The sequence below is a fragment of the Acomys minous genome (assembly GCF_964271855.1).
Source record: "Acomys minous genome assembly, chromosome: 12".
NCBI lineage: Eukaryota > Metazoa > Chordata > Mammalia > Rodentia > Muridae > Acomys > Acomys minous.
In genome coordinates this window covers 76662216-76676945 of record NC_140493.1, presented here as the reverse complement: position 1 = coordinate 76676945, position 14730 = coordinate 76662216, and the positions used below count along the sequence as shown (strand labels likewise).

Below are 14730 nucleotides of genomic sequence, written 5' to 3'. Positions count from 1 at the left end.
AAAGGAAAATGGGACTGAATTTGAACTGAGTTTGGTGTGGAGAGTCACCTTCCTATGACACTAAGCCCTCCAGGAGGGCCACCACAGCCTGTGCGGTCTGCTAATTCTGCTGCAAGCAAGGAATGTGTTTATTCTTCCAAGGGGCAAAGATTCCCCCACTCAAAATGACGCTGCCACATTGTGCAACCAGGAACACCGGCCGTTGCTGATGTAAACAAGTGACCAGGGCAGACTCACCCAGGCTCGGCTTCTACTTTTCCCAGAGGTGTTTTCTTCTGAATGGCTGTGCCCAGTGAAGCAATTTCCTGCCTTATAAACTTCTGCCCACCAAACCACATCTCCTATCTATCACTGCCTGGCTCGGGGTCATAAAACAATTCCCCTCAAACCAATCAGAGCCAGATCGAGAGTCCTTGAGTAGCAGGAAAATTACCTCTCCACCTGCACATGTAATGACACTTTGCAAGTGAGTGGCTTTGCAGTTTCTGAATGTAAACATCATGCGCCTTACCCCATGCCCTGCCTCTCTGCTCATTTGAGATGTGGGGGGGGCCATGAATTTGATTCTCGGCGCTTGGGTTCACTCCACCAAGGCGCTGGCTGGCTAGTGACCTCTTACCTTGACCTGAGGACCCCCACAGCTGGAAGAATTCATTTCAAGGTGTCAGAGATCATGATTTACAAGAAAAGTTCACGTAGGGGTACCAAGCCAGTGTGGGTGGGTGTCAATATGGACATAAGGAAACAGGGCAAAACAATTTCAGGAACCCTTTTGGTTTGGATATGCACTTTGTAGGCTGTGAGTCCCCGACCTGGAATGTCTCCTCCATCCCCCCCGGCCCCCCCCCCCCCCCCGCTGTCTTTCTGGTGGCCTGTCAGTCATTCTTCACAACACAGCCCATAATCTACCTAGAGACCTTTTGTACTTCCACCCAGGCAGGGCTTCCTCTAGTATCCTGTCACGGTACTTTCTGAAGTCTACACGTTTGTTCTCTGGTCTGTTCCCCTGCCAGGCTAGGATCTCCTTCAGAGCATCTTGGGACCCTCTGCTTGTAGAAGCAGTGTCCGGCTCAAAGGCAGCGGGCACGAGAGGGTCCCTGAGTGCGTGCGTGCGTGCGTGCGTGCGTGCATGAGCACCTACTGCACGTCTCGCCTCCCCACCTAGGTAATTTGCATATTGAAAAGGTATGGAGAATATGCTGTAGTCAACGGACTTAAGACCCTGGGTGAGGCTTGTAAAGCAAGGCACAACAGGTGCTCTGTCTTTAAGAAGACTGAAATCTAGGGGCTGGAGAAGTGGCCCGGTAGCTAAGGATACGGTGGTGCTCTTGCAGAGGTCCTGAGTTTGGCTCCCAGCAACCACATGGTGTGGCTCATCTTCTGATGCACATTTAAACATGCAGGCAAAGCACTCATACAGGGACAAAATAGAATAAATATCTTTAAACAAGATTCAAAAAAAGAAAAGAAGTCTGTAAATGGCAGCCATATTGGAGGACGGGATTCAAAGATTGGACCTAAGTCAGTGGAAGGTTTTTTTTTCCCCCCTCCTCCTCCTCCTTGCCCGTTCCCCCTCCCCTGAGTTGCCTGGACCTCAGGCTTAGAAGCTGATATGGATCTGAAGGTCTGAAGGAGCCCCATTTTCTCTTTAGTTCTCTTTATGCTTTTAACCTTCACTTCTGGAATGTTCTGAATGAACTGCAGTTCTTACTTTGCCACAGAACTACAGTAGCCATCAAGCGCCACCCAGAGACACTATTTTCCTCTTTTCTGCCTCCTTATCCCCACCAGTGACAGCCTCCTTCTTCAGAGTCGCAGACGCCTCCAGAGAATGGGGTGATGGCAGCGGCCACCCGTGTGTGTTTGGGTCACACTCCATGACACGCTTACACACACACACACACATTCAAAAGATTGCTTCTGAGTCCCTACTATATCCCAGGTGTCAGATACTGGTGACAAAACACCACGTCTCTGCCTCACTGAGCTTGCATCCTAGTTGGGAATGGCGCTCAGTGGGGGAGGGGCAAGGCCTGGCTACCACAATCTCTCCCTTGGTCCTCCAAGTGCAGCGGGATGCAAAGAGCATCTTACGTTATCGGGCACTTCCCTGTGAGCCTGGCAAAGAGCTTTATGCACCTGCGTCTCATCTGATCCATAGCCAACTCCAACTGCCGTCCAGTGAGCGCTCAACTAATAAGTGGTAGAGCCAAGATTGAGTCACTTCTCAGCCTGGGACTATTTATTCATATCTTTGGAAGGGTTAGAGACCAGGCCCAGGGCCTAGCTCACCATCCACTGAAGCCAGCACCATCCATGAGCTACCGGAGAACAAGACTCAGCTCTATGTGGCAGCCGTAAATGTTTGCTAGGTGAACACACGAGGAGATGAATGGCCAGCCCTAACCACTGTGGCAGCCGGTTGTTCTGCCTCCGTGATACATACCTGAGCAACATCCTTGAGGCTTTCATCTATTTACCGATTTGAGCCACTCCCGAGTATTTTGGACTCCAGAAAGATTTTTGTAAAGATCAAGAAACAAGCATTTTTCTTGTTATCAACTGTTTTCTGAGCCAAAAAAAGAAAGACAAAAGAAAAAAAAGAAAGAAAGACAAAAAGAAAAAGAAAAAAGATGAATCATAATGGGAAACACTGTACACAAGAAACGAGCTCCTTAGATGCTGTTTCTGAGTTTGGAATTAAAGTCTCTAAATGAGGCTGAGGCTAAATGGTGACATGTACCCCCCCACCCCCACCCCCACCAAAAGCGGTAGTCCTGGTATCTTTAAGTGCTAAGAAGAAAAGAGGTCTTTGCAAATGTCGTTAAGGAAGCTTATCTCAGGTCGTACCTGTGGGCCCTAACTATAAGTCTGGAAGGATGGGCCTGGAGAGGGCGGTTCAGGGGTTAAGAGCTCTTGTTGCTGTTGTCAAGGGCCTGGGGTTCAGTTCCCAGCGCCCTCATGGTGGCTCACAACCATCTGGAACTCCAGTTCGAGGGGATCTGAGTCCTTCTTGTGACCTCCAAAGGCACCTGGCACCGTGTGGTGTGCAGACAAACACACCTGCAGGCAACACACACACAAAGCAAAATGAATACGTTGGGGGAGAAAAACCCAAGGAAATTGGAAGGAGGGAGATTCTTGACACGGGGGCAAGATCATCACAGGGACAGAGACTGGGGTTACGTGACCACCACAAGCCAACGAATGCCAACAAGCCTGTAGGGCCCATCGAGTCACTGGAGGGGAGGCAGGAACATCCTGGTGCAGGCCCAGCAACACCAGTATTGACCTTTCTGCTTCCGTATGGCTCACTCACTGAGAGATGCGTGCACAGGCAGAGGCAGTAAGCTCAACAATTCAGGCCATCTTAGACTTTTGGTTTTTTTAAGTCTTGGCTGTCCTGGAACTCACTATGTAGACCAGGCTGCCAGGCTGGCTTCAAACTCAGAGATCTACCTATTTCTACCTCCCACGTGCTTGGATTAAAGATGTGTACCACCATACTGGGTTCCCTTTTTTTTTTTTTTTTTTAAGATTTATTTATTTTTGTTTTATGTATCTGTTTTACCTGCATATGTGTCTGTGTATGTGCCATGCCATCAGGGGCCAGAAGAGGGTGTTGGATCCCCCTGAAACTGGAGCTAAAGATGGTTGTAGATTGCCCTGTGGGCACCATGAGTTGAGCCTGGGTCCTCTGAGGGACAGCCTGTCTCTGTCTCCTTAGCACCTGGCTTTTTACATGAGTGCTGGGAATCCAAATGCAGGGCCTCATACTTATGTGGCAAGAGTCTTACCAACTCTGAGCCATCTTCCAGGCCAGGAAATATTTACTGAACAAATGAAGGGGGAAGATTATTTCAGATACTGTGTTTTCCAAAGCAAAGCTACACACGAAAAGCCCCATGCTGGCTCAGGAATCACACCTGCTTTCCTTATGTTGTGTTGCTTTTCAAAAAATAAACTTTGTGTCAGGCATAGTGGTGCACGCCTTTAATTCCCCCAACTCAGGAGGCAGAGGTAAGCAGGTCACTGAGTTTGAGGCCAGCCTAGTCTACAGAGCAAGTTTCAGGACAGCCAGGGCTACACAGAGAAACCCTGTCTCAAAGAACAAAAACTACAGAAAAGCAAAACCCTAACCAATCAACCAACAAAAACCCCTTTGTAGGCTGGGTGTGGTGGCGCACGCCTTTAGTCTCAGCACTCAGGAGGCAGAGGCAGCCTGATTGCTGTGAGTTCAAGGCCAACTTGGTCTACAAAGCGAGTCCAGGACAGCCAAGGCTAACACAGAGAGATCCTGTCTCAAAAACCAAAACCAACCAACCAAATGACCAACCAACCAAACAAACAAACAAAAAAACCCATTTGTATATCCTTTTCATAATGAATTTGGAGTAGTTTATATTATTTTATTGCAGATGTCAAGACAGTAGGACACAGGAAAGGATTTTTCCTACGGGAGTTTAACAGTATATATGTTGTGAGAAAATAAGAATGAAAGAAAACATCAACTTTCTTCTGTGGTATGTTGGCATCAATATACACACGGAGGCCTCAGGAGGCTTGGCTTTGGTGGCCCTGCTCTTGACGCAGCTCCCTCTGTGTTTGTTCTGCTTGTTTTCCTTTAGAAAGTGTTTCTTCCCTCTTCGCCCAGGAAAAAGAGTTCGTCCAGGTGTGTGTAAAGTCCTGCACACGCCGAGGATCCAGTTATAAAATAGTCGCCCTGTAAATCTCAGCAGACAGTTCAGTATTTGCACAGTGGAGTGACCCCTGCACCCAGGAGGCAGAGGAGGGAGAGAGGGAAGTAGAGACAGAAGAAGGGTAGAGGGGAGGAGACGCCTAGGCAGGTTGGTTCAGCTGACTGCTATGATTTGTTGTTTTTTTTTTAATGAACATGCGGCCTGTGTGATGGGTTGGAGGAAGCTGTGTCTCCCTTGTGCTGCCCTCGCAGTCTGCTGCTGACAACTGTTCATTTTCCAAAGTGGCTTTTGTAGCATTTAATCCCCGCTTCAAAGGAAGCTATCAGTCCAGCATTACCTGTAGTACAACTGGCTCCGGCCTCCTCCTGACTCTGCCTTTCCTGGCTCAGAGTCTTTCTAAGACCCCTGTTCTCTGCTCCGCATCCATTTAAGGTATGGAGACAGGTTCTAGCCTCCTGGAGCTATCCGTAGCCTCCCCTGGGCCCCCATTTCATCTTTTTTGTTGGCAGAAGACCAAACACCCCCCCACCCCCTCCCCCACCCCTGTTAAGCCTTCTCTCCTTGGGTGTGCTCTTCCCAAGCCTCAGTTTTTACCACCTCATTTGCCTTGTGCCATAGAAACAAAAGCCTTCGACCAAATACCCAGCACCACACAGGTGATAAGGAAAATCTTGATTGACATCTGGAAACATCAGCCCAAACCAGGCAACTCTTATGATGCCAGAATGCATAGCAATACAGCATGCATGCGCAGGTTTCAGAGTTCTCAGCCACCGACACTAACTCTGCCATTCCTCGAAGGACCTTAAAAATCAGGTGTGGTTGTTATCATTGAAGTTTTCACATAGGACAACGCAGCTGATCCTAATCAAGGCATCCAGACTCCGAGAAGCATATCAAAGGCCTGCCCCCTACCGAGAGCGGAGGGCTCAGGGTCTCAGCCGCCTTCCTTCTTATCCACCTGGACTCCTCAGCAAACAGGACAAGCTATCTGGACCTTTGGAGGGGAAACTCCACAACCGCTAGGAACAGAACGGTTTGGTGCCTCTCGAGGCAGGTTTCCACTAAGGATCTTGTTTCATTTTCGTGGCTGTTTAAATGAAGAGCATCTCACCCAAGGACTCTCCCTAGAACATGAGTGGGTCCCGGGAGAAAAGGGACCGGCCACCTGTCAGTTTGCACTCCGTGGGTAAGGAGCGAGCTTCCGAAATGCTGAATGTATGGGAGTTCTTAATTGCAAACAAATCTTCAGAATGTGCAGTTTGCACCTGGACCCTCAGAGAGCGGGGACCTGTCTTCCTCTTTCAGCTGGTGAAGGGATGTTGGGAAAGACCTGCTGTTGTGTTCTGGGGACTGTTGGTTGCCAGGGTATGTATCTTTCCATGTATCTTGGGTCAAATAGGGTTTGGTTAAAAAAGTTCCCTTGAAAGCAGAGGCAGGTGGGTAGCTGTGAGTTCGAGGCCAGCCTGGTCTACAAAGCAAGTCTAGGACAGCCAAGGCTACACAGAGAAACCCTGTCGAAAAAACCATAAGGAAAAATAATTTTCCCTGAGACTGTGTCTAACCCACTCTCTCTCCCTTTCCTCTGCCTGTGCCCGTGTTCAGATGACCTCTTGGATCAACAGGACCTCTAGGTGCTCAGGGCTATTGCAGCAATGCCAAACAGTCTAAGAGAGCTGTTCTCAGCCTGTGTGTGGGTGTCAAATGACCCTTCCACAGGGGTCGCCTAAGACCATCAGAAAACACAGATATTTACATTTATGATTCATGAAGGCAGCAAAATGATAGGCATAAAGTAGGAATGAAAAGAATTTTACTGTTGGGGGTCACCACAACATGAGGAACTGTATTAAAGGGCCACAGCGTTAGGAAGGTCGAGTGACTATTGATCTAAACTCTGCCACACGGATGTTCACCCTTCCCCCAGACAGTGTGACCTGGATACAGGGCTCAAGCTGAGGCTTGGTGCCTTTACTCCCTGGCTATTTCTGGAACCGGACACGCCCTTTCAAAACCTTTTTTTAAACGATTTTATTCATGTGTGTGTACCTGCTTGTCTGTAGCTGCAGCATCTGGCCCTCTGAGGTGAGAAGAGGGTTTTAGGGACGAGATCTCCCGGAGCTGTGGTTCCAGGTGGCGGGAAATAAAGCTGGGCCCTCTGCAGGAGCCAGCTCTCCAGATCCTGGACAATGTCACTTGAAATAGTCCAAAGGGATCTTCCCTATCTATGTGTGTGTGGCGCTTGCCCGTGCCTTGGATTCATCTCAACCTCAACGTGAAATTCTTCTTGTCCACTTCAGCCCCAAATCACACTGTCTGGGCAACCCAGAAACCTGTAGGAACTGGCATTTTCTATCTATCTGTCTCTGCTTGGAACGCACAGTAGGTCCTCAGCAAATTTCCCCCGGCTCTCTGAGAATGGCCACCTTCTGCTCTGTTGGGATATATGAAAACCCTGCCACCCAGGCACTGGTCGCCACAGTTTGCTTGTCTGTACTTTCTCTGGAAATACTCCATTGGAAGGTAGAAAATGGCAGGCAGGCAGGCTTTAGTACGGAAGAGAAGGAGGCACCACTGCCTCTAGGGTGGGGTCTTTCTTCTCAAAGTCAGCATTGAGTTTATTAGCATCCTCCACAGAGGAAGTGGTAGTGACCACAAGAGGCCCCTCCCCTGGGCCCAGGCAGTCCCATGGGAGGGTAGGAAGGTGAGGAAAAGCCTGGAATTGATGCTTAAAGTGAGATTTTTACAGGTTCCCCACCACATTTTCCTCCCTTATACTTTCCATCTCTATGACAAGTGACCCAGAATTGGCACTGTGACCTTGCCCCTGCGATGTCTGATGGTGCATTCGACTGTTTCTCACACAGAAGGGTGAGAAAGCTCACATGAACTCTCCTAGAAGAGTCACGCGTGCAGGCCATCCCGGAGGATACACACTGTGCCTCCAGGGGACTCACCGGAAGACCGCCAAGAGAGCAGGCCAGGGGTTCTTGGTGAAGCCATTACAGGGGAGGAGAAACACAAGACTCTGAGTAGTGACAAAATAGATTGCTTTAATGGGAGGCTTCCTGAGATGGCTGTCCGCTAGTCAGTGTCCCTGTCCTGGGATGCTTTGTTTTGGGGATCCACTGGCTGAGCCTCAGGCCCACAGAAAGCGAGGGTATCATGCTGTTGCGCTATGTCCCACCCCTCTAGGGACCCAGACATGTGTCCTAACATGGAGGACGGCAACCCAGCTGGCAGTCTGTACTAAGTATGCCATCCCTGTGTCCATAAGGGGGTGGTGGTGATGAGATCATTCCCCACTGGGGCCCCCCCAGGTTGCCGTGTTCCGTGGAGAAGGGGGAGGGAGCAAGTCACTCTTGGAATTTCAACTCCGACCTTCACAAAGAAGAGTGATAGACACTTTAGTATTATATACAGGGGCGGGGGATGGGGAGGGCGGAGCAGATACACGGAAGGGAAATTGCACTTAATTACAGTAGTTTATAGTTTACACCCATTGGACAAATTTACTTCTTTAGAAGAAATCTTGAGATCATCTGGGATGGGGAGAGGGGATCTGTCAGTATTTACAGTGTCTGGCTCAGTTCAATAGAACACATCCTCCTTGGACCTCCTCCTCTCATTTCAGTAACAGATTCAAGTTTTTGCGTCAGTTTGTTCGATGAAGGGCTGTAGCACAGACTCCGTGGTTTTCTCACTTCCCGTTGCACCGTTTTTTGCACCAGCTGGCCACCTCTGGGAGAACCGAGAGAGCTTGGCAACTTAGGAGAGGCATCGCGACAATACTGCAGAGAAGGGAAGCCGGGCTTCGGGCAGCACCTGTTAAGAGTGGGTTGTCCAAGGTGCCGGCAGGATGTCAGGTAAGCAGGGACCTCTCCAGTGCTCCCCAGTCTCAGGTCACTGGGCTTTTCTATGACAGCTGCCCACAACCTGATGGTGTGGAAAATGGGGTCCTTGTTGCTGCCCACAAAGTGAGTGGTTTTGTGGGTATCACCAGGCTTGCAATGGGCACTGCAGAGGAACAGAAGGGGGAATGAACTTAGCTGTGTGTACACAGGCCATTAGTTTAGCTTCTCTGAGGGAGCTGACACCCGATTCAGCCAGCCAAGCACTAGAGGTGGAGGGCTGGAATGGGGGGCCACTCAGCTGCACCGTGGCCACTGGGGCGCAATCCCTTTAGTAAAGCTTTCCTGGGCACTTGCGAGGAAAGAAGCACATTACTTGGGACCTTGAAATAGTCCTGATTTGCTGACTTTAACCCCTGGAGTGGGGTGGGAATGGCATTTATATAGTGCTCAGGGTGATCACAAAACAGTGGGTCGAGCTCTAGGCCCCTGGTGTTAGTACGTCTCTTCCAAAGATCTCAAAGAGCATGCGCCCTAGACTCCTAAGCGCATGCGCCCTAGACCACTACTTCCCAAGCTTGGCTAGAACAGGCAGGAACAAAGATGCTGCGAAAACATAGTTCCATTTCCGGCTCTTAAGCCTGAGTTAGGCCTAGGGTACATTTATTTACATGTATGTGCGTGCACTCACAGTGCACCTGTGGAGGTCCGAGGGCAGCTTGCAGCAGTCTGTTCTCTCCTCTCACTATGCAACTTCCACAATCAAACTCAGGGTATCAGCCCTGGCGGCAAGCTCCTTCACCCGCTGAGACACCTCACCTGCCCCAGGAGTGTGCATTTCAGAGAGCTCCTCGGGTTCTGCTGACACGGCCTGATCACCCAGGAGCAGCAAGGCCATAAAGCAAGTGAGGAAACGTCCCTTTGCTCAGAGTTTCCATCAGGGAGAGGGCTTTGGGAATCATAAGTAACCTTTTCAGGGGTTGTTCCCATCAGGAAAAGATGCCAAGGGCTGAAGATGGTCGATGCTACCTCAGGATGAGCCAGGGGGAGACCTCAGAGTATCCAGAGCCACCCTCTGAGGAGCCACAGGGCCCATGTGGGACAGCGTCCCCTTCCAGGCCTCATTCTCTGTGATCCGTTCAGGGAAATCAGGAATCTCCTTTTTTTATTTTTTTTTATTTTTTTATCTCCAGAGTCACTCCCCGCCGCCCCTCCCCCACCATTTCTTCCCACCCTTTCACTTTTGTTAGCATTGAAGGTTTCCTGTCAGTCCAGTGGCTTGTTTTCTCAGGATGCTTGCTCCCTTCACACACACACACACACACACACACACACACACACACACACACACGCATCACACATGCACTTGTGCAACACACAGGCCGACTATTGCATTCTGTTCTTACTAATCGGTGCTCTCAACCACGACCCCATGAGATCATCACAATGTCCATTGGACAGATTAAGAAAGCAAGGTTTAGAGTGAGCAGGGACGGTCCAGTGGGTTCAGACCCGGGAAAACTGCGGAGCCAGAGCCTCGGGTTGGTTTTGGGTGACCTCCAGCATGTGTCGGGGCGCCAAGAGCATTCCTTCTACTTAGCCTTTGTTCTCAGCCAAATTATTCTTCGTGTGTTTCACAGTTTCTTCCTCTATAGAAGGGAGGCTGCCTCGGGCTTGGTTGCATTATTAGTACAGGTTACCGTTGCCTCAAAGGTGTGGCCATTCTGAATACCGCCCAGCATGGGCCCCTTCCTCTGTTCTTGAGGTATCCTAAGAGGGGGCCTGCGCTATGCATTTGTGAGGAGGTGGTTTCTGGTCCTGCTACATTCTTGAGGCCTTGGTCAGGGCCCTCCGATACCCTTTGCCTCCTCTGCTTGCCTCGGCCCGCCCCCATCCCTCTAGTCTCTTTACTGCCCACTATCAGCCCCTCCCCCTTTCTTCCTTCCAATTTTCAGATTTCAGGTGGAAGAGAGAGAAAATGGCTCGTGACCTCGCAGCTTTCAATAGAAGAGCAAACACGGAGGGCAGATAAGGAGACGCCAGTGAGACTATGACCTGTCATTAGGGATGGGCCTCCCCGCTATCAGCTGTTTGCCCACATAATAAAATGGTGGCAGAGCCCCTAAGTGTTGTCAAGGAAACTGGAATGATTTTGCGCCCTTCAGAGTCTAAACACAAACAGCTGATAAGGTATGCACTGGGGTCCCAGGACACCCAACTTCATGGGGGCCCAGCCCAGAGGATCACTGTGTGACCCTCATCCCCAGATGACTTGGTGGTGGCTGGTGCACCCTGAAGTCCCATTGTGCGCAGATACTACGTTTAGGGCTTTGCACACACACAACCTTCTCTTTACCATCGTTTCTTTTTGTGTTTACTTATTGCGAGTGCGCAGGCACTCACGTGCCACAGCTTGTGTGTGGAGGTCAGGGGGCACCAGGTGTCCTTTTCTCGCCTTGTGGATGCTGGGGATTCAACTCATATCACTGGTCTTTTCCTACCGAGCCATCTTGCTGGCCTCCTCTGCCCTATGAGGTAGGTGGCTGTTATTTACTCACATAACCCATGCCTGGCTGCCTGCTATGTGTCCAGGGCCATGCGACTACGAACACGGCCTGCCTATAATTTTACGCAGTTTACGAGTGAGCTTGAACAATGCGCCGCCACTAAACACTACGCGCATATTATCACATGTCAACAGCTTTTTATGTGGAGACAGATACTCTTGGAAAGCAAGCCTGGTAAGCTAGGCTTGACCTTCAGGGAGAGGGGCATCATTTAGGGAAGTAGTGACATTTTGAATTGCACGAGATGAAGGAGCAAGCATGTCAAGCCCCCTTAAATTGTGTTCTAGGCAGAAGAAGGCAAATGGACAGTACTGGATGTGGTCACCTGCTGGCTGTTGTGAGTCCCTGGGCTCCCCATGTAAGGCCAGCGAACAAAGGAAGGGCAGAAAGAAGTAGGAGATAGCAGCAAAGCCCTATCATCCACAGCCTTGTAGCCCTCCGGGGGTGTGTGTGTGAGAAGGACAAGTTTGCTTCCCTCTTCAAGAGATCGCTCCGGCTGCTGCAACCAGACCACAGTGTTGCATGTAAGAGTAGAAGTGGGAGGCAAGAGCCCCCCGAAAGAGATCAACTAAGAGAAGTCTGGCGTGGGCTAAGACGGTGCCCCTGGGAGTGGTGAGGAGTGTCAGACTCAGAACAGATTCCAAAGGACTCCTAGCAGAACCTAACGGATGGGCAGGATGCAATAGAGAAAAGAGCGAAGGTTTTTAGAAATGGAATTGCACAACAAGGAAGTGACTTGGGTAAGGAGAAACTGGGGCAAATGGAGAGCTCGTATTTTAGGTGGGCCCCGATTTGGGAGGCACGCGCTGCATGTATCAGGGATGCATGCATGTGTCTCACTGAAGATGACACTGTCGGTGCACCCTCGGTGGGCAGGTCCACCCTGGAGACAGAACACAGGTACCATCAGTCTATGCATTTGGCCCAAAGTCTCGGGACTGGTGATGTAAGATGAGAAGAAGCCAAAGAGTGACCCGTGGACCCCCTCAGCGCTCCAGTGTTGGGATGAGTTACCAGCTAAGGGTAGGAGGAGGCGTGTTGGGTACTGCAGACTGATACGGTGCCCTAAAACCCGCGGGAGAAAGGAGGGAGCGATGGGCTGTGGCACGGCACCAGAAAGCAGCCGCTGAATCTGCCACACGGAGGAGGAGGTGGTGATATGAACACAGTGGAGGGTGAGGCTGGAAGCCAGCCTACACCGGGCTCAAAACTGAGTTGGGAGTAAGAACAGAGAGAAGACTGAGGACTACAAACATCTCATGTCTATTGTTAATTTCTGTTAGGCTAATTGTAGCTTTATTAAGTGAAAGTAATAATTATATTTTATAATTTTAGAGGTGCGGGGGACTACAATTTGTATGGACTATGAGTAAAATGCATAAGGACCTACAGTGGCAAAGCTTCCACACTTAGCTATGATGTAAGACCGGTGTCTTGGGGCCAGAGGGGTAGCTCAGAGGTTAAAGTCCTGGGGCTAACCTCTGAGGGATAGCTCAGAGGTTAAAAGAACTTGCTGCTCTTATAGAGGACTGGAGTTCCGTTCCCAGCATTAATAACCATCTATAAATCCAGTCCCAGGGAAATCAACACCGCTTTCTGGCCCTCTTGGGTACTACATGCACACAGTACACAGAGATACACGCAGGCAAAACGCTAACACACATAAAGCAAAAATAAATGCATCTTTATAAAAAAAAATCTGAGTGGTGCTATAGGGGGAAATAAATTTTCTTGGTCATTTATAAACCTCTTTCTGAAACTCTGGAGATGTGCAGCGCTATTAGCAGGAGAAAGCAGATGCGACCCAGCTTCCATGACCTGGATGTTCCCTTGGGTCAAACATGGAGGGATGCGTTCGACTGGGGTCTTCTCGCAGTCAGTCCTTGCAATGATCCCATGAAAGAGATTTCATTGTGTGCAGAAGGAAACTGAGGCTCGACATGTTTCCCTGAGGGCATATGGATAGAAGGTAGTAGAATTTTTAATCTGGATCTGGTCAACCCCCAGGCCTGGCACTCCCAGCCATCAGACCATCTTGCTTCCCTCACCCTGACAATGAAGAAGGTTTGACAAGAAGGGACAGCTGCTGGGGGAACTCAGGTGAAGCAGCCCACCTTCTCCTGTCAGGGCCTCTGAGGGCTTCTTTTGACCTCCCTATAAACTAGGAAGTGGAACAGTGGGTAGAAAGGGCCACGGGAAGAGGAGTCAGCTCACAGCCTGCCTGCACTGATTCTTGCTGAAGCCATAGCTCGGTATACTCTTTTTCCTGGATCTGTCGAGCACCGCTGCACAGGAGCTCAGACACAAACCCTCTCAGGAAGTGACTCCCGAGACCCAAGAGTTGAAGAGGAAGAGGCAAATTCTCCAGAAACAGATGGAAGGAGCTGCCGAGGACTCTGGCAGCCTAGGAGTCCTGAGATTTGATGCTGGAAGGCCCTGAGGCAGGCCTGTGGGAGCAACAGTAAGTACTTGGATTGGACAGCTACAGGTTCACAGCCTATCTTGAGCCTTATACCTGCACAACCCTGCAGCTTTATTATGGTGCTTCAGCATGCATCGCTACCAGAAGTCAAATATGGCGGCACACGCCTGCAATCCCAGCACTCGGGACCAGAGGAAGGAGGATTGCTGCAAAATTGATGTGAGATTTGCTTGTACAGTGAGTTCTAAGCCAGCCAGGGCTCCTTCCTCTTGGATCTATTTCCAGTCAGTTTCTTTTTTGCTACCACACGAGCACTCTCTCTCTCTCTCTCTCTCTCTCCCACCTTCCAGGCAAACAGCAAATGGTTCAGAAGCCACCCAGAGGACCCAAACCATTATCTCAAAAAAATAAAATAAAATAAAAAAGAAAGAAAGAAAAAGTTATTGGGAGGTTTAAAGGATCTGGAGTAAGAAGATTAGAGTCTGGTAGAAGCCCATTGTGTGAAATTATTCATCTCCCTCTTTATCTTCGAGCCTTAGTTTTCTGCATAAAAATATCTACCTAGCAGGAGGAGGAGGGTTAGCCAGATAATGTGCAGTAGAGTAGCTCCTTGAATGCTTGCTGGAAAATTGGAAGTCCTAAAAACCAGCACTTCTGGGTCCATTTCCCTATTTATCCACCTGGCCGACCATCCATCCATCCATCCAACCATCCATCCATCCATCCAACCAACCATCCATCCATCCATCCAACCATCCATCCATCCATCCAACCAACCATCCATCCATCCATCCATCCATCCATCCAACCATCCACCCATCCATCTATCCATCCATCCATCTATCCACCCACCCACTCCCTGAACATTCACCATGGCTCAAGCATTTGGCAAAAACACAAAAGGCTTTGGTACTATGGGTGGCTCCTGACCCACTTGCTATTTTGCAGTAGCAGCAAGGGATACAGGGAACAAGATGGTGAGCCTGCAGGGGAGATGGCCCCAATCATGAGACATTTTGCTGCCAGGGCCTCCTGTGAGTGCATTATAGAGCAAGCACTGAAGTGGATACTGAAGACAGCAGAAGGGAAGACAAGGGCCTCGCTAAGGAGCACAGACGGAAGAAGGAATATAGAGGGAGCTTCCTTCTGCATCCGACTACGTCCCTGATAGCTGTTAGACACTTGAGACA

At 49.8% G+C, this 14730-nt stretch overlaps 1 protein-coding gene across 8 annotated transcripts in view; it reads right to left on the bottom strand.

Moving 5' to 3' along the window:
- Positions 1-7733: 7733 nt before the first annotated feature.
- Positions 7734-14730, bottom strand: part of HNF1B (HNF1 homeobox B) — a 57860-nt gene continuing 50863 nt past the window's right edge. For 7 of the 8 annotated variants that reach the window (XM_084750519.1, XM_084750522.1, XM_084750518.1 and 4 more), the window contains one exon: positions 12786-13066. In XM_084750519.1, coding sequence (XP_084606645.1) covers positions 12995-13066 — 72 coding nt within the window. In that variant the 3' untranslated portion in view covers positions 12786-12994. Of the gene's footprint in view, positions 8718-12785; positions 13067-14730 lie in introns of those variants that run through there. The other variant, XM_084750520.1, reaches the window with a different exon arrangement.